A 19,876-nucleotide genomic window follows, 5' to 3' on the forward strand; every position below is an offset into this window, starting at 1 on the left:
TATTTTTTTCAGGGAACAAGGTTTACACATTTTACCCGATACGTTTCTATTATTAAAATATGCCTTGTGTATGGCTTTTCATAATAATAGCCTATTATTATTATTATTATTATTATTAGTAGTAGTAGTAGTAGTAGTATACAATTATTATTTAAAAAAAACATACTTTTATTCTTTTTTTTCTGACCAGATGAAGCAGAATTTGTAGGCAACATTAACTGTAGAATATGTTGTTGTTTCTCCTGGTATTTCTGATATTAATATCTGCATGAAATAGAATTTACATTTGCCTGTGCATGTATATGTAAGGGGGTTAAGATGGGAAAGGAGGAGGCGAGAACCAGCTTGTCAATACAAATAATAATTTAATGAAACAAAACCAAAACACACAAACATCAACACACACATGACGGACATGCCCGTAATTCTCTCTCAATCGAACTGTCGTCACCGGCCGCCTTTATCCCTAGGGCGCCCCATCAGGCCGATTGGGGACTGGGCGTGCGACATTCTAGCCTGGCCCCGCCACCCTCTGCTCCACAGTATAAAAACATTATTTTGAAGGCAGGAGGTGCCAAGCAAAATGGGAAATTTCAAGCATACTTTTTTGATGTGAATAATAAATGCAAATTCAAACATTACAAGAAATTAAAATAAAATCAACATGGCCTGCAAACCCGTAAATGTCCCGTAAGTCTATCAGGAATTGTTTACAATATTAAACAATATTATTTATTTTAAATAATAATAATAATTTTAAATTTATATATATTCATAAATCCATTATAATTTTGGGAAATGTTTAATTAAAATATCGCTTTATCCTTGTGCTTTTTGGATAATCGGTCATACAAATATTTGTTTAATTATTCAGATGAATCCGTTATTTGTTTTGAAGTCATTATCCGTGCCTTTACAAATAAGGTATTTGGCTTCGGGCACATCCCTAATATCTTATATTCACTGTGCATTATTACACTGAAAGCAACATTTTCCAGTTTTTGGATGCATCCATTGACTCTCAGAGGCTTTATATGGAGTTAGGATGAAAATAAGGGGCATTTCTAACTGTTCTGAGATCAGTGCAGACAGACCGCACACTAGAGGTTAAGTAATTTACTAAATGGGGAGCATCCTATAGCTCTCTATATAGATAAGTGCATTCTCCTAAAATATGATTAGAAGTTCAGTTTCAGGTTACAGATGATGTTTGGATCACTCAACATGTTTGGCAGGCATGGGACAATGGAAATCAGTGTATAGATTCAGAATTATGTAATGTATAACTGTAAATGCTGTTGCATAAATATTTTTTAGACATGCAGGCTAGGTTAACTGGTGTCTCCAAAAAAAACTGCCCTGGGTGTGAGTGTGAGTGTGAGTGTGAGTGTGAGTGTGAGTGTGAGTGTATGTCTGTCTATGTGTGGCCCTGCGATGGACTGGCCCCCGCCTTTCGCCCAATGTTAGCTGGGATAGGCTCCAGCCCCCTGTACACAGGATAAGCGGTTGACGATGGATGGATTTATTTGATGTTTGGGGTTCAAATCTGAGGTTATTTGATGTATAATACAATTATTGTTAACAGATAAATTAAAATAAGGCACGTCACTGCATTTAGAGGAAGTAAAAGAAAAGTTCCCGATGGACTGCGGATGAGCAGATGCTTCACGAGGAAATATTGGACTTAAGCTTATAATTAATGATGTCTGATGTTAAGCAGACATTAAAAAGGGACTTTCGGAAACTTTAGAGACTCAAGGACTATATTTTTCATGACAAGCAGCCAACGAGTTCTCACGGTGTGTACGAAGGGTGTCTAAATCGTGAGCAAGGAGTGTGCATCAGATACGTGCCCAATTAATAAACGCCCATTTCAAGGAACCGACCTGTGTCTTGCGTTGTTGTGAAGAGAGCTACAGTGAGAACTCGACTGCTCATCACGGGTAGGAGAGATGATGACGATGAGACCGCCGCGGATTGCCGATCCGCCGCGGTCAGATAGGCAATTACTCATTGTCGGCATAGCGATTGCCAGCACAGCAATTAGACTGTGTTGAAAGTGCAACATTTCAATCTAAAATCAGAAAGTGCTCTGCCACAATCAAGTTAAGGTGGCGTGAGAAGTGGTTTAACTTGAAAATTGCAACAAGACTCAAGTCTATTAACCTACTGCATACTGTGTTTAGCCTACATGTTTGATGATAAATCTGATATGCTGGTGTTTAATTGTAACATGTCTCAAAGCTAAAGAAAAATGACATTATTATAAATTGAGATTTTACTATTTTGCTCCTATGAGAAGTAACCAAGCTTAAAGGGCAATTTAAGGGAAATTTAAAAAAGGAAATCTACTGATGTGAAACCTGTTTTCTGCAAAGGATAAGCGATTTAATTAATTCGAGGCTCTATATTGCATTACACATTTTGCTAAATAATTTGCAATTGTTTATATCTTGTTTTGAAAAGGTTAATTTGAGGTTTAGATAAGTTTACCTGTTGAAACATTTATCTGGATGCAATATTGAAGTCTGTATTTAGAAAATTGCAACCTGTTTGACTATTTACATTTAGGTTTACTGAAATATTACACTTTACACGTAGCCTAACAGTAGCCTAATTTTATTGAAGATAAGTAGTAAAATACATTCCATAGCAATTCAAGTCATTTCAAAATGTCTAACACAAGCACTGAGAATTGCCATAAAAATGCCAAATCATTCGCTCATCCTGAAGTTACAGACACTAAACCGGCAGAAAATGTGGAAAAACTGCGAAGAAGCAAAAGGACCCGAACTCTTACAGAAAAGGGAAGGGAACTTCAAGTTGAAATGTTGAAGAGTGTACAGCGTCGGTACAGAATTATCTATGAAAAATGGAGGTATTATGCACGATTAGGCAAGGAAATATTGTCTGATGAGGCTTCCCAAGATGAGCTGAATGAGTTGATCAAGAATATAGAAAGCACCCATTCCAAGATAAAGGTCATTTATGAAGAACTACGTAGAGTACAAACTCCTGAACCAGACCTGCGACGCAGGGTTGACACGTGCATGTCGCTTTCAGGATTCATTATTCGAAAAGCACATAAGCAACTTGAAGGGTATGCCGCAGATGAAGTGGAAGAACCTTGGCCTGATGTTGGATCTATCCTAGACTCAACAGGCTCTTTATCAAAATCAATGTCTCTTTGATCAAAATGTAGTTCAGCCCACTCCAGCATTACCTCAGTCAAAAGAAACAAGGCTCCAGCTGAAGCTGCTGCCTCCCAGGAAGTTTTGGAAGTGTTGGATGTTCAAGAAAGGGAAGCAAAAGATCTTCAAAGGCTAGAGATTTAAAGTAAACTACGTTTAGCACGGTTCAAATCTGAGAACCTGGCTATACAACAAGCAATACAGGACAAGTGTATAAAACTTGAATGCTTAGAAGAAGTGATGAAATTGAATGCTGCAAGAGCTAAAGTAAGGGTCTATGATCAAGTGGAAGGACATTTTGAAGCAATTGATTTGCTGCATAATATTGAAACAGCAGGAGAGATTCGAGTTCCTGACCTTACCATCCTGGCAGCCATTCCTCAATTCTTGCCAGACACGACCCAAGTCCTCCAGGCCTCAAGTCCCCCCTTCATTCCTCAATCTCTAGTGGTTACAAGTCAAGCTCCTGATTCCCTAATTCCACAATGGGAATCTCAAGTTCCACCAACTTCAATGCTTATGCCTCAATTGCAAAACAGCTCTGATTTGGTCAAAGTGCTAACAGAAGCTATGAGTGCCAACCGTGTTCCAACACCAGAGCCTGCACCGGAGACCCTTTGAAATTCAAAGACTGGCGACTATATTTCGAAACGCTAATAGACAGGAAAAACATCCCAAAGAACGAAAAACTGTATTACCTAAGAAAATACTTGGGTGGCGCTGCAAGGAAAGCCGTTGAAGGATTCTTCCTACTAGGCACCGAAGTAGCATACGACTCTGCCTGGAAGCTGTTGGAAAAACGTTTCGGAGACCCATTTATAATTGGCAAGTCCTACAGAGACAAGCTGCATGGCTGGCCAAAGATAAGCTCAAAGGATGGTTGCGAACTAAGAGAATTTACAGATTTCCTTAAGAGCTGTGAAGCTGCAATGCCCCACCTTAAGACATTAGAAGTTCTTAATGACTGCAATGAGAATCAAAACTCCTGCTGAAATTGCCAGATTGGTTGGTGTCCAGATGGAACCGCAAGGTTATGGAAGTCAGACAAGTAAACGCTGGATACCCACAATTCAAGGAGTTCGTAGACTTTTGTTGTAGAAATTTTGATACTCATTGATCAGTAATAGTCATTTCAAGGGAATGCCCCTGTGTCTGAGGAATGCAGAGGAGGAGGATCTGCTTCTGTGGGAGACCTTGGGAAAAGAGGTATAAAAAACAAGTCAGCCTTCAGCATCTCACTCATGGCACAGATTAATTCCTGTGTAATGACTGGGTCCTTCTTGCAAGAATAAATTCTTTTAAAAGACTGTTTGATTCAGAGTGTCTCTTACGCAGTGATAATGGTTGGTTAATAATTTTTTGCCACAACAATTTGGTGTCAGAATAATGGGATTCCTTTGAAGTGCCTTCTGGGCCTGAGAGCGGACGGTGTTTGACCACCTGGAATGAGAAGTTCCAGCTCTACCTCGTAAGCTTAAGAGAGAGGGGCCGACCACATCAGGGCCAGGAGAAACTCCACTGGAATCAAATGAAAACAAACCCGTGGCAACCCAAATATCTCTGATAAGAGACGACAAAATTATTTTCTTTTGGTATAAGAGTGAGTGAACCATAGTGGCTGAGACTGTTTTCTGTGGTGCGAGTACAAGAGGTTCTCGAGCAGAAACTGAGACCTATGAACAGGTCAAGAGGTTTTCTAAACAGAGACTGAGTTCTCGCAAAAATTGTTGCTGGAGCATACTCCAGAGAAAGATTTTGAGTAAACCGTAATTAACAAAGCACTAGGGAGTGCACCCTTAGCTGATCTTCGGTTAAGAAATCAGATCTGTTGGAGACGTCCGACAGATTATTAGACATGCGTCGAACGGTAAATCCACAGAGGAACAGAAACAGCCAGTATGGGGATTTCTCAAAGCAAGCTTGCCAAATTTGATACACCAGTTTTCTGTCAAATGAGAAAAAACTATAGGAGAAAATGTATGCAGGACATAGAGAAACTGATCAAGTACCATGATTTCCCCAGGGGAGGGAACACTGAGCACGACTAGACTGAGAGTGGTGCGAGAATCAGTGGAACAGGGCAGCGAGGCACAAAGAGGTTGTTATGGCTGCGTTCAACATGTGTGTAAAAAATGTGAACAGACAGTGGGCTGTTGGCTTAAGGAAGCAGATAGAAGAGAACAAAAGCAAATGCAGAAAGAATTAGCTTGTAGGAGAATTACCCCGACCTGGACGGCTCTCCGCCCAGAAGACAAGCACCACAAGCAGCTTCTCCCGACTCGGACAGTGAAGGAGACCTGAATGAACTTTTTTCTTGGACCTGAGATCGCGCAAGCTTTGAAAACAAGTTACATTGAATGGAAGAGCGGGCGGCTGACCTCCACCCTGGCACACGCTGTGCACGCAGAGGAACAGCTGCTGACAAAGAAAGACAAGGGGGAGAAAGATCTTCAGCTGGCAGTTGTGTGACTACAATCTAATGTCAGTACATCGAAACCACAGCAAAATTGGTCCGACAAAAAGAAGAGAGGCTTCAGAAATCAGCGGAAGTGGAATTGCAGCTTGTGTGAGACTGACGACCATGAGTTCAGAGAATGCACAAAATGCAAACTGTGCAAACAAGAGGGACACTGGGCTACAGAATGTCCGGGGAAGAGAAAGGCAGACTGAAGCAGAGCAGAGAGCAGCGAGGAGGGTGGTCGAGCTGAGGGTGATCAGCTGTTGGCTACAGAAAAGGGAAGTGAAATTTTTTTAACCACACACATATACAACACGCACACATACACTGATTTACATACTGCTCTCTGCAATGAAGACAATGCTTGCAAATCTTTGAGTGTGACTGATGAAGCTTTATGTGATAATGTTTCGGATGAATGTTTGAGGATGTACAAAAGTTCACGGTTTTTACAAATGCCTAGATATCAAATGTTAGTTGATGGAACATTAATAGATTTTTTGGTAGATTCTGGTGCTAGCAGTTTTACTATACGACCATGTGACTTGCCATGTGTACCAAAACTGACAGGTTCAGTGCATGATAGCACTTTGGCCTCTGACCATTTGATTTCTGAAAAATTCACAGTGCCCTTGGAATGTGAGACGGAGAAAGGGAGAACATTTAAACATGCGTTTCTGTGTTCAACAGCTTGTCCGGTACATCCAATGGCCAGAGATTTAATGTGTGAATTGAATTTGACCCTTACGGGGGTTCCTTTGGAATTAGCATTGAGGAATAACCACAAATATGTTTAAATTTCAACCGCAGTGGGCATATGAATGGCGTGTGAAAAATTATGATTGGGCAAAAATGATCTTGAATTTGGCAAAGGATCGAACAATGTAATTTAACACAGAAAATATGACGCCTGACCAATTGCATTGCACGTCACATGTCGTAATTGAACAGGAACCACAATATGAGGAGGGGTGGTTTAACGGGGTAGAAAATGAGACTGTGAAATTTGATACGATTTTCTGGACAGAAAATGTGTGTGCGCTCTCAGCTTGCCTGACAGAAAAACAAATGCAGTTCTATTTGATAGCAGGGAACACTGCCACACTTAATCAGCGACCAAAGCCAAAGAGCAGCTGTCAGCAGATCTGGGCCCCTTTGTGAGACAATGCATAAAAGCAACAGATTGGGCTGAAATAAGTGCAGAAGTGAAACACAGGAAAAGTGTAGGAGCATTTATGTCAAAATGTGATTTTGAGATTGAAGTGCAGTATGTGAATGATTTGTTGATCTGTGCATGTGATGAAGCTACGTAGGTGAGCTGACTCTGTGTCCCTTTTGAAGCACCTAGAAGGAGAGGGACACAAAGTCAGTCTTTCAAAATTGCAGTTTGTGAAACAGGAAATAAAGTTTTTGGGACATGTTATCAAACCAAACAGTAAATCCATCTGTGACAAACGTGTACAGGCCATAAAAGATGTGCCAAAACCAATTACGAAAAAACAATTATTGTCATTTTTAGGAATGTGTGCTTATTGTCGTACATTTATTCCTAATTATGCCATTCCTGAACAGCCTTTACGAGCCCTGATGACAGGGAAAGGGCTGAGGTCATGTGACAAGCTTGTTTGGACAAGCGAAGCCGAGGAGGCATTTGCTAACATGAAAGTACAAATGGCTCTGGCTCCCACTTTGGGTCTACCAGATGTAAACAAACCGTTTGTTCAGATGGTTGATGAGAATATGGGTTTATGACTTCTGTTCTTTTGCAGACTCATGGAGACAGACCTGTGGCATATTTTTCAACCAAACTTGATGCAGTAGCAGCAGGTCTACTACACTGTTTGAGGTCTGTGATGTACTGGCATCCAGGGAATTTGTGGGGTATTCTGATTTAACTTTGATGGTCCCACACGCAGTCTCCATGATTTTGCAAGAACAGAGAACGTCAAATTTATCTACAGCCCGATGGCTGAGGTACCACACAATTTTATTGGACATGCCAAACATAACTGTTAAAAGATGCACAACTTTGAATCCTGCCACCCTCCTCCCCACAGAGCAGGATGGCGAGGAACATCACTGTTGTCTGTCAGCGCTTGAACAGGTGTGCACACCGCGTCCAGATCTATTAGACACGCCATTAGACAATTGTGACAATATCCTCTTTGTGGATGGGTCGGCTTCCAAAACAGGAAGGAATAAGGTTGGTTATGCGATAACCACTGAATTTGAGGTCGTGACATCTGGCAAACTGCCATCAAATTATTCAGCTCAGGCAGCTGAACTGGTTGCTTTAACAAAAGCATGTAAACTTATGGCAGACAAATGTGTGACAATTTACACAGATTCGCGTTATGCCTTTGGGGTAACACACGATTTTGGTGCTTTATGGAAGCACAGAAAATGTCTGAAGTCAGATGGTCGTCCAATATTAAACGCATCTCTTGTGTCTGAGCTTTTGGAGGCCATTTTTTACCAGACAAGGCCATTCTTTTACCAGACAAGGTCGCGATTTGCAAATGCGCAGCGCACACTAACGATAACTGTTCGGTCTCAACAGGAAACGCACGAGCAGACGCGGCAGCGAAGGCCGCAGCAGCGATGGAAACAAAAGAGACTACGTGTGCTTTGATATCTGACAATAACCTCAACATTTCTTCTTGTTTACAGAGCATGCAAACTTTTTCCACAGGCGAGGAGAAAAACAAGTGGAAGGCGGCTGGCTGTAGCTTTAAGGAGAATGTGTGGATGAGCTGTGATGGCATGCCTTGTTTACCCAAACACTTCTTTCCTCATTATGGAAAGTTGATACACGGGTTAGACCATGTTTCAAAAGAGGGGATGGTTACGCAAATGAAAGAATTGTGGTTTACAAAGGGTTTCACGATATTTCCTGAAACTTTTTGCAAAAGATGTGTCATTTGTAACACACATAACGTGGCAAGAGGGATAAAAACACCTATAGTATCTCAACCACCATCTGGGGGGCCTTTTGAGTATCTGATGATGGATTACATCGGGTTAACCCATTGTGAGAAACAGAAATACTGCCTGGTAATGGTTGACATGTGGTCCAAATGGGTTGAGGCCTTCCCAACCTCGAAACAAGACTCGGCAGCAGCAGCGAAAGCTCTTTTAATCGAGATTGTTCCGAGATGGGGAATTCCAAGAAAAATCAGCTCGGACAATGGGACACACTGTCAATGAAGCAATAAAGCAGGTGAGTCAGTTTTTGGGAATTGACATGAGAACACACTGGAGTTACCATGCCGCCAGTGGAGGTGCTATTGAGAGGGAGAATCAAACAATCAAGAACAAATTGGCTAAGTGCTGTGAGGAAACTGGGCTCATATGGGTTAAAGCACTCCCAATTGTGTTGATGTACATCAGAATGAGAAAAAGAGTACAAACAAATTTAAATCCATTTGAAATAGTCTTTGGTAGACCACCATTCATGGGAATAGAGGGGGCAAAGGCTGCAACACAAAGATCTGTGTGAGAATGACATGTTGAATTATCGCAAAGAAATGTCTTCTCTGTTGTCCAGTGTTTGTGTTCAGGTGAAAGCTTCTCAGGGGAAGGTTGCTGAAACCTTCCTGCATAAGATCAGGCCTGGCGATTTCGTTGTGATTCGTGACCTGAGGAGAAAGAGCTGGAAGACGAAAATGTGGCTGGGACCATTCCAAGTACTACTGACGACTCACACGGCAGTGAAGGTCGCAGAGAGAGCTACATGGGTTCATGCCAACCACTGCAGCAAAGTTCCGCCCACATCGCAGGAGAATCAGCAACAGGAGGAGATTGTTCCGAGTGAATGTCAATAAACGCCGAGATCAAGTTTGAACACCGAGTACCACTATCAGTGGAAGAGCAAGGCCAACCACAGAGAATAACACGGCCTGTGTGCAGAGTGAACCCCATCGTGTGGTCACAAGCAGTAATCATCGTGAAAAGGTACGAACTGAAAAGAATTCAAGAACAATGCGAGACAGTTTAAAGCAGGATGGTCTGACTGCAGGGTCAGAATCAACGTGAAGGACAGAACAGCGGACAACTGTACAGCCGTCATCAACGACAAAGAAGTCAACTTCACATGCCCATTCTGCAAGCCACATGAAAATTCACCTGCAGCAGTGTGGGTGTGTGGCAACAGGGCATTTCATCGGATGCCAAAGAAATGGTCAGGGTGTTGTTATCCAGCTTTGATGAATGTAGGTACATCTGTGTATTTGCCAAACAAGGCACCTGGGGTGGGTGCAACGGTAACAATTAATAAGATAAATGGGCTAGCATGGACAGTATTAGCAATAGCTAATAGCACAGAAAATGCTTTGACAATGATAAATGATGAAATGAAACAGTTAAGAGATGTGGTCATTCAAAACAGGTTGGTTCTTGATATGTTAACTGCAGAGAAAGGGGGAGTTTCCAAAATGTTGGGAATGTCTTGTTGTTTCAATATTCCAGATTACAGTGACAACATCACAACATCACATGTTTTTCCTACTTAATCTGTGCACTATTTCTTGTTTATACTGAGGTGACTGAGGGTCTGATTTCCATGTCAGAAGTGCAGTAACAGTGTTTACTCATTTAGCCCAGCTTCAGATAAAGTCTTTACTTGCTTTATCTGAAGCAAGTAAAGACTATCCTCACAAAAAAAAAACAGCCTAAGCTTTTTTACTTTTTCCAAATGTTATTTCACAAATGTTTAAGAGAGTGATAATTTATGCGAAAATCAGAGAAGAACAGTGTAAGTGTGATGATATGACTAAAATTTGTCTTATTGTTTATTATTGTGAATGATAAAAAGCGGGGAATTGTTGTAGAAATTTTGATACTCATTGATCAGTAATAGTCATTTCAAGGAATGCCCCTGTGTCTGCGTGAATGCAGAGGGGAGGATCTGCTTCTGTGGGAGACCTTGGGAAAAGAGGTATAAAAAACAAGTCAGCTCTCCCCTTCAGCTGCCTCACTCATGGCACAGATTAATTCCTGTGTAATGACTAGGTCCTTCTTGCAAGAATAAATGATTTTAAAAGACTGTTTGATTCAGAGTGATAATGGTTGGATAATAATTTTTGCCACAACACTTTCTATCAAAGGAAGCAGATCTTGCTTGCAATCCCGTGATCCTCTATACAAGCTTTAAGAGTTTGGAAAGCGAGAAACCAAAATACCCACGAAATCAAACCATTCATGCAAAGACATTGTACGCAAACACAACAGAATACTATCGCATCATGCATATTTTGTAAAAGAACAGGACATGTCCTAGCCAAGTGCCGAAAGTTCGGTGAGAAGACCGTTCAAATCGTGTTAAGTTTGTTCGTGCAGAGAAGCTTTGCTTTGGATGTTTGCAGACTCGTCATCATTCAAGAAGATGTGATAACAAGAACCCATGTGAAAGGTGTCAGAAGAGACATCCGACATGTTTGCACGACGACAATTCAAAGAATATCAAAGATCTGCAACTCGGAAGGGAGATGACAATTCAAAGGACAAAACGGACAACAGAGAAATAGCTGCAGCAGCAATTACCAATGCAGTTACACAAGAAAGCCTAAGCACACAAACATCCACAATTGTACCTGTCTGGGTCTCATGCACAAATCGACCAGATCAGGAAATCCTTGTCTATGCACTTTTAGACACGCAGAGCGACACAACCTTTATATTAGACGAAGTGGCACAATACCTTAATACTAACAAAGAGAATGTCAGTTTGCAGCTATCCACAATGTCTGCAAAGTCAACAGTTATACCTTGTCAGTAATTGACAAATCTACAAGTCAGAGGGTACAACTCAGAGAAAAGGATTCCATTGCCATCAGTTTTCACACAAGAGTTCATACCGGCAAACAGGTTACATATTCCAACTTCAAAAACAGCTCTAAAATGGCCTCATCTGGAACGATTGGCAGAAAAGATTCCACCACCTTTGAATTGTGAAGTAGGCCTTCTGATCGGCTATAATTGTCAACAAGCACTTCTTCCCAAGGAGGTCTTGGCCGGTGAGGAAAATCATCCTTATGCACAGCGAACTGATCTTGGCTGGAGCATTGTCGGCTGCTTAAACACAGCAAGCGACTACAGTAATGCAATAGGAATCAGCCACAGAACCTTAGTGCTACAAGTAATGCCCACAGAGAAGCCATCACCTGAGCTAAAGAGAGAAATACACTTTGTGTGCAGAACTCATGTCAAAGAAGTCATTCCAACAGACATTATCAAGGCTCTCGAATCCGATTTCTCAGATAACACTGTAGATGATAACCCAGTTTCTCAAGAAGATATTCTCTTTTTATCTAAGGTGAAAGAAGGTATAAGGCAAAGAGAAGACGGCCACTACGAACTACCGCTTCCTTTCAGGACTGACAAACCTAATTTCCCAGACAATAAACAGTGTGCAGTTCATAGGCTCACCTCATTACAGCGACGTCTGAGAAGAGACAAACAGTATTACAAGGATTATGTCCATTTCATGAATGACATAATAACCCGAGGAGATGCTGAGAGGGTTCCAAAGCTTGAACTTGACAACCAACCAGCATGGTATATTCCGCACCATGGAGTCTACCATCCCCACAAACCATGGAAGATCCGTGTAGTTTTTGATTGTTCGGCGCGCTTCAAAGCAACCTCCCTAAACGACCACCTCTTAACTGGTCCAGACCTGACCAACACATTAGTTGGAGTGCTATGTCTATTTAGAAAGGGTCCTATAGCCATAATGTGCGACGTCTAAAGAATGTTTCATCAATTTCACATTGCAAAGGTATATCAAGACTACCTGAGATTCCTCTGGTGGGACGAAGGTAATCTAGACTCCAAAACCTCTGTGTATAGAATGGAGGTACACCTGTTTGGTGCAGCTTCACCACCCCCGTCTGCTCAAACTTTGGACATAAGCATCTAGCATCACAGGGTCATGGAAAATTCAGCGAAGAGTCCATTAAGTTCATCCAGAGAAGCTTTTATGTCGACGATGGCTTAACAAGTGTAAAATCACCTGCCGAAGCCATACATCTAGCTTTGTGCTGAACAGGCAACCTTAGGCTGCACAAATTTGTGTCCAACAACAAAGAAGTGATAGCCGCAATACCACCTGAAAAATGTGCCCAGACGAAAGATTTAGACATGGCTTTAGGAGAACTTTACATTGAGAGAGCACTAGGAGTGCAGTGGTGTGTTGAAGCAGATGAATTCCAATTTAGGGTCGTAGTCAAGAAAAATCCCATGAAAAGGAGAGGAGTACTCTCAACCGTCGCCTCAGTCTATGATCCACTAGGGTTTGTCACCCCTTTCCTACTAGTTGGCAAACAGATTCTTCAGATGCTATGTAGAGACAAAGCAAGCTGGAACGAAGATCTCCCCGGGCACATTCTGCCAAAATGGGAGTCATGGCTTAGAGACTTACCTTACTTGGCAGTCTTAAAGATTCCAAGAAGCTATCTTCCATTACACTTTGACGAGGTTGTGTTATATGAGCTTCACAACTTTTCCAATGCAAGTTTCAATGGATATGGTGCATGCTCCTACCTCCGCGCAATAAGCAAAACAGGGTAGATCAGTTGCTCACTCGTCATGGGGAAGGCAAGAGTGGCCCCTTCTAAACTGACTACTATACCAAGACTTGAATTATCATAGGCTGTGACTTCAGTCCGCAATGGCGACGTCATCAAAAGGGAGATTGAGATTGAAAACCTGCAAGAGTATTACTGGACTGACTCAAAAGTGTTCCTCGGCTATGTGAACAACGACGCTAAGAGGTTTCACACGTTCGTAGCCAACCGTATCCAATGCATAAGATCTAGTACATCACCTAAACAATGGCGACATGTCAGTTACGAAAATAATCCCTCTGACTATATGCCTCAAGAGGACTGAGCGCAGTTCAGCTGAAGGAGTCCAGCTGGCTGAAAGGACCCAATTTTCTGTGGCAACGGAATCTTCCACATGAAGAGGAAATGGTGGGAGAAGTAGAAATGACTGACCCTGAGCTTCGCAAAGCCTATGTTTATGCAGTCAAATCAAAAGAAGTGAGTTCAATAGTAAACTGCATCATTAAATTCTCAGATTGGTCCAGAGCAGTAAGGGCTGTCGCCAGGCTCAGTAGGTTTGCCAGGGAACTTAAGAGACTTAAGCCAAGAACGAATGAGGCAACAAGCCTTGAAGAAAGAAGAGAAGTGGAAATCTTCATCATTAAGTTGGTACAAGAAGAAGCCTTTGCAGAGGACATCCATAAAATCAGGTTTCAGAAAGAAGGTATCTTGAACAAGAGCAATAATTTACGACAGTTAAATGCATTCTTGGACAAGAATAATATCCTCAGTGTGGGAGGATGTCTATCCCAATCAACCTTGCATCATGACGTAAAACATCCTGCAATACTTCCGAAGAAATCTCATGTGTCAACCTTACTTGTCAAACATCATCATGAGCATGTACACCACCAAGGTAGGGGCATGACCATGAACGAATTACGTGCAAACGGAATATGGATCTTAGGATGTGGAAACGTTGTCTCTTCTCACATTCACAAGTGTGTAAAATGTAGAAGATACAGAAGAACTACTGAGATTCAACAAATGGCAGATCTGCCGGAAGAGAGAACCAAGACATCCCCCCCCTTTACACACTGTGGTCTAGATTGTTTTGGCCCCTTCATCGTAACGGAGGGAAGAAGGGAAAACGATAGGGATTGTTGTTTACCTGTCTATGCTCTAGAGCGGTACACATAGAGACACTAGATGACCTGACAACATATGCCTTCATAAATGGGCTTCGAATGTTTGTGGCTATTAGAGGACCTGTTCGCCAATTAAGATGCGATCAGGGAACACATTTTATGGGTGCTATAAGAGAGTTTTCTGAGTTGCTCAAAGGGATGGATCAAGAACGTCTATGAGCAATCAGTTGTGAATCTGTGATGAATGTCCCAACAGCAAGTCACATGGGTGGAGTCTGGGAGCGACAAATTCGAACGATCAGAAGCATCCTGACTGACATGCTCAACAAGTCCGCAAGCAGACTCGACACCACAACTCTCAGGACATTTCTTTATGAGACAATGGCCATAATCAACAGCAGACCACTAAGTGTTGAACATCTTCACGATCCCACAGGTCCCGAACCTCACTCCCAACCACATACTAACTATGAAATCCTCAATCATTCTGTCTCCTCCAGGACAGTTCGGCAAAGAGGACCTCTATCTGCATAAAAGGTGGAGAAGAGTGCAGTTCTTAGCCAATGAATTCTGGCAAAGATGGAAACGGGAATACCTGCTAAATCTCCAACAACGACGGAAATGGCAAAGTACATCGCAAAATTCACAAGTAGATGACATTGTGATTCTACAAGATGACAGTGCACAAAGAAATGAATGGGAGATTGCCAGAGTGGTAGAAGCTCACCCTTGTGCAGATGGCATTGTGCGAAAACTGAAGCTATTAGTCAGTGACACTACACTTGTTAAAGGAAAGGCACTCACTAGATCAGTCTACCTAGAAAGGCCTATTCACAAGGTAGTTACTTTACTTGAAGCCAACTAAGTCAAATAAATAAGGTTACACTCATTCAGGTGCAAAACATTTATTGGTTTCTTTCATATTTGTTTTGAAGAAAATCCCACATTCCTGGTCAATGAGTGATTTTGATTCAGAGACCATTTTGGTGGGAGTGTAAATGCTGTTGCATAAATATTTTGTTTATGATGCACAATTGATAATTGATTCATAATTCATTCCATAATTTCATGTAATAATCTATTTTATGTTTGGGGTTCAAATATGAGATTATTTGATGTTTGTTTGTTTGTATACTTTATTGTCCTTTTTCAGGAAATTTGTCTTTGACTCAAATCTGCATTAATACACAACATACATACAACAAATGGACTCAAGGCTGCATAATATAACAAATGCACACACAAACTATAAACCTACATTACTGCATCTTGCTATTTAACATATAAATTGATAGAGGAATAAAGGATTTTTTATAACGGTTACTCTTACACAGTGGGACTCTATACCGTCTCCCTGATGGCAGCAACTCATACATTGGAAATAAAACATGGCTGTTATCACCTACTATTGTCTGTGCATTTTTTAAAACCAACGATTCATAAATTGATTGAAGTGATGAGTATTACCTTATACCCATAACCTTCAATGCAATTCTCACAAGACATGCAAGCTGTGATTTTAATTGAACCGAAAGATTGCCATACCAAGTTTGCATGCCATAATTTAAAAGGCTACCTAAAACTGCATAATAAAATAATTGCATAATTCTCTGATTTACACCAAACAGCCAAAGTTTTCTTAAAAAATACAAGCGTTGTTGGAATTTGGAGGCAACGTAATCAATGTGGGCTTTCCAAGTAAATGAACAATCAATAACCACACCTAGATACTTATAGGTATCCACCTGCTCGATGGTATTATCATAGATGGTGACTGGGCTGTAATCACCTAATTTTTTTGGATCTATTATCATTTCTTTAGTTTTTGATGCATTTATGATGAGATGATTTACATTACACCACCGCACAAAATTCTCAATTTCAGACTGATACACTGATACTGTGTCGTCAGAATATTTGATTATATAGTTATTCTTATTTGTATTAAAACAGTCATTTGTATATAAAGTAAACAGAAAAGGAGAGCATACGCAACCTTGAGGCGCACCAATACTAATAGGTATTGGATCAGAGAGTGTATTATTTACTTTTACAATTTGAGTATGTTTGGTTAAGAAAGAGAAAAACCACTTAATAATAAAAGGATTAACATCACTCTTTCCAAGCTTACTCAGAAGTAACTGCGGCTGAAGCGTATTAAATGCGGAGCTAAAATCTACAAAGAGCAATCGTGCATAGGCCTTGGAGGATTCTAGATGTTGAAGAGTCAAATGAGTGATAGTATTAACAGCATAGATAGTCCCTCTTCCCACTGTATAGGCAAATTGAAATGGATCTAATAATGAATTTACTCTACATCTCAGTCTTGATATCACAAACTTCTCCAATGTATAATATGATGTATAATAAATTCATTGTTAACCGATAAATTAAAACACGTCACTGCATTTAGCGGAAGTAAAAGAAAAGTTCCCGATGGACTGCGGATGAGCAGATGCTTCACGAGGAAATATTGGACGTAAGCTCATAATTAATGATGTCTGAAGTTAAGCAGACATTAATAAGGGACTTTCGGAAACTTTAGAGACTCAAGGAACTCTTTTCATGACAAGCAGCCAACGAGTTCTCACGGCATGAACGAAGGGTGTCTAAAGCGTGAGCAAGGAGTGGATGCATTATATACGTGCCCAAATAATAAACGCCCGTTTCAAAGAACCGAACTGTGTCTTGCGTTATTGTGAATAGAGCTACAATAACATTATTTTTACATGGTTGGCAGTGATTGGATGATGCTGGACATTACTTTTGAAGAATTTCTTATGTAATATATGTAACGTCTCAAAGACATGAATAAACAACACTCCTGGAAACATAATAAACATTTTGATGATACAAAAAGAAAAAAAAAAGCTTGATATTGTTTAAAATTTATTTTTAGGAAAAAGATTTTATCTAAAAAAAAAAAATATATATATATATATATATATAGATATCCTTCCTCTTCAGCCCAGAACCACTTCAAACTCACCTAAGATCTGCATGTAACAACATATCATATCTGATGTATACAAATAATGTGACTAGGCATGTTTGGTATTATTTAAAATGTCTCAGTGCGACCGGTATTTTGGTCCCTTTCCCATGTTGACAAAGTTATAAGGTTTTTGCCAAATGCTGTATAATTCTGGAGGTCTGTTCCCATCCCTGCCTGTATGTTAATGTGATATGTCCCCAGGACTTCCAAACCTAACCACTCCCAAAATTCCCTTTGTTCATGGTTTGGTTATTTAAAGAAATGTGACACATTGTTCATGGTTCTCTGTAGTCACATGATCCCACACATTAATGTGTGTACTTTTAATAATAGAAATCTGTGATTCGGATCTCCCACATGGTTTACTGTGTGTAGTTTTCTATCAGGTAATGGTAATTCTAATTTTAATTGAAAGGTCTCTCTGCAACCAGATTGACATGTTTGGTAAATGTTTGAATGGAATGCAACTTTAATTATATTATTTATTGATGATTTTGAGTTTGATTTATTATTTTAATTGGATTGTTTGAATGTATTACTATTACCTGGTACAATAAATTGTTACCTTTTAAATTCATCCTGAACGACAGTTTTTTAGTATATTTCTTATAAACTACAAATCTATGGTCAGAGTTGGCTTAACTAAGCTACTTCAGAAGAACCCCATTAGTTAGGTAAAAGACTAAACGGCAAACCGAGAACCTATAACAGGACTTAGCCAAGTAGAATTAAACGAGAATACTAAGAGTAGGACCGAGAATCTGTACAAACAGAACTTAATTGACTGGGGCTAAACGATGAGTCGAGAATCTATGATAGAACTTAAATAAGACTAAATTGGTAAAATCAAGAACCTATAAGGACTTAGTCTAAAACTTACTAATATCTGAAACTGATGAGTTTGTAGTTAAATGACCTGCATCCGGCCAGCACAGGACCCAAATAACATTGAAATAACAAATATAGTCTAGAAGAGAAAATTACTAAAAAATAATAAGATACAAAACTTAAATTAAAAAGTATAGATACATTAATGAGGTATTTTTTTTTTCATAAATGGAGTCAGATTAAATAAAGAAAACTATAAATGATAAGATGAATAAACATGGAACTCATATCAAATAATTAAAGTATTATTTATTGCGCACGATAAGACAGAACACGCAGGAGATCTTCATCCACGCTGTTGGAAGCCGCTATTGGACCAATAGGTGGACCCCCTTACAAAGTGGTGACGCCGATGTGATGACGGGAAGGACCTTTATATATATATATATATATATATATATATATATATATATGCATGTTTCTTAGGGGATACTAGTTACAAATCAAAAAGGGGAATGGAAATACACACAACAATCATGCAGGGGTCTCAGGAGTTTAAAGAAAAATATCAATCTGAACAGAGTCAATCTGTCTTATTTTAATCAAGCATTTGGATATTGAAAAGTAAGTTCATAATCAAGGTGGAATTCAGTGTTTTGCAATTTTGTAGATGGGAGGAATGTTATGCAATGTTTTGTAAGAGTAGTGACGTAAGAAACAAACCACTACATAACACGGCACACTTCCTGAATATAGTCCTCTGACTGAACACGGACAGAGCCATTGGCAGGAAAAAACTTTATAAGTCAAACCGAAAAAGAGGGAAGTGCTGCTCATTTAGGTGAACTCACAGTGTTGGCGATTAATTGTTTCCTTGAAGGTAAAGTATATCATTTTGGTGATTTAAATAAAATTATCCATTCATTTATATGTAAGCCTATGAGTAATCTAAATATGACTAACAAAGGAACAACATTACACATCCAAAACAAGTCTAACAAGTCTAAATTCCCTTTTCTTACAGACAGTTTAAAAGAAGTTCAGTTTTTTAAGACCTTAAATACTGTGTGGGTCTAGACTTATTTGTCTATAAGAACTAGTGCAGCTCAAATCTTACTTCATGTGTAAAATCAGATTTCATTATTTATTTATGTTTTTATGTCATCTTCACAGTATCATCCATATGTTACATCTTTACCTTATTTTTGTTGTATATGTAAAAAAGCAGACCTATAAACAATGCCTCCACCACGAGTGAACAAACGGCCCCGTAATGAACCCACAACAAGAGATGAAAAGGGCTCTCTCACAAAGCCTATAAAGTTCTTGGATCAGGACTATCTTGAATTGCGCAAGAACTGCCTCATCAATAAACGGAGATACGAAGATGTGATGTTCCCTCCAGACAACAGCTCCATTGACCCACAGAAGACGCTTGGATTAGATCTGGACCAAGTCAAGTGGTTGAGGCCATCTGTAAGTTACTATTTCTAAATGACCATATTCTTAAGACTTTCAAGATGACTTCAAAAGTAAACATACTGGTAGTGCTGCAGTTTTCTGCTGCAAGGGTGTAGTTTAAAGAAAGTTAACTGTGTAGTAGGGCAAATGTATTGTTGCCTTACAGAATCTCAAAAGAGTGTTGTTAAAATGATGTGCATTCAGGTTTTGTAAAACATCTTGCTTCCATTTAAAGCTCTGAGGGCTTGTCT

At 40.0% G+C, this 19,876-nt stretch overlaps 1 protein-coding gene across 12 annotated transcripts in view; it reads left to right on the top strand.

Annotated features, from left to right (window-relative positions):
• Positions 1 to 19,876, top strand: part of LOC127656694 (calpain-1 catalytic subunit-like) — a 95,570-nt gene that overhangs the window by 64,954 nt on the left and 10,740 nt on the right. The window contains exons 1-2 of one of the 12 annotated variants that reach the window (XM_052145141.1): positions 18,903 to 19,044; positions 19,390 to 19,640. The exons of 10 other annotated variants lie outside the window; for them this stretch is intronic. In XM_052145141.1, coding sequence (XP_052001101.1) covers positions 19,404 to 19,640 — 237 coding nt within the window. In that variant the 5' untranslated portion in view covers positions 18,903 to 19,044; positions 19,390 to 19,403. Of the gene's footprint in view, positions 1 to 18,902; positions 19,045 to 19,389; positions 19,641 to 19,876 lie in introns of those variants that run through there. One more of the 12 variants, XM_052145132.1, reaches the window with a different exon arrangement.

The sequence above is a fragment of the Xyrauchen texanus genome, chromosome 16 (assembly GCF_025860055.1).
Source record: "Xyrauchen texanus isolate HMW12.3.18 chromosome 16, RBS_HiC_50CHRs, whole genome shotgun sequence".
NCBI lineage: Eukaryota > Metazoa > Chordata > Actinopteri > Cypriniformes > Catostomidae > Xyrauchen > Xyrauchen texanus.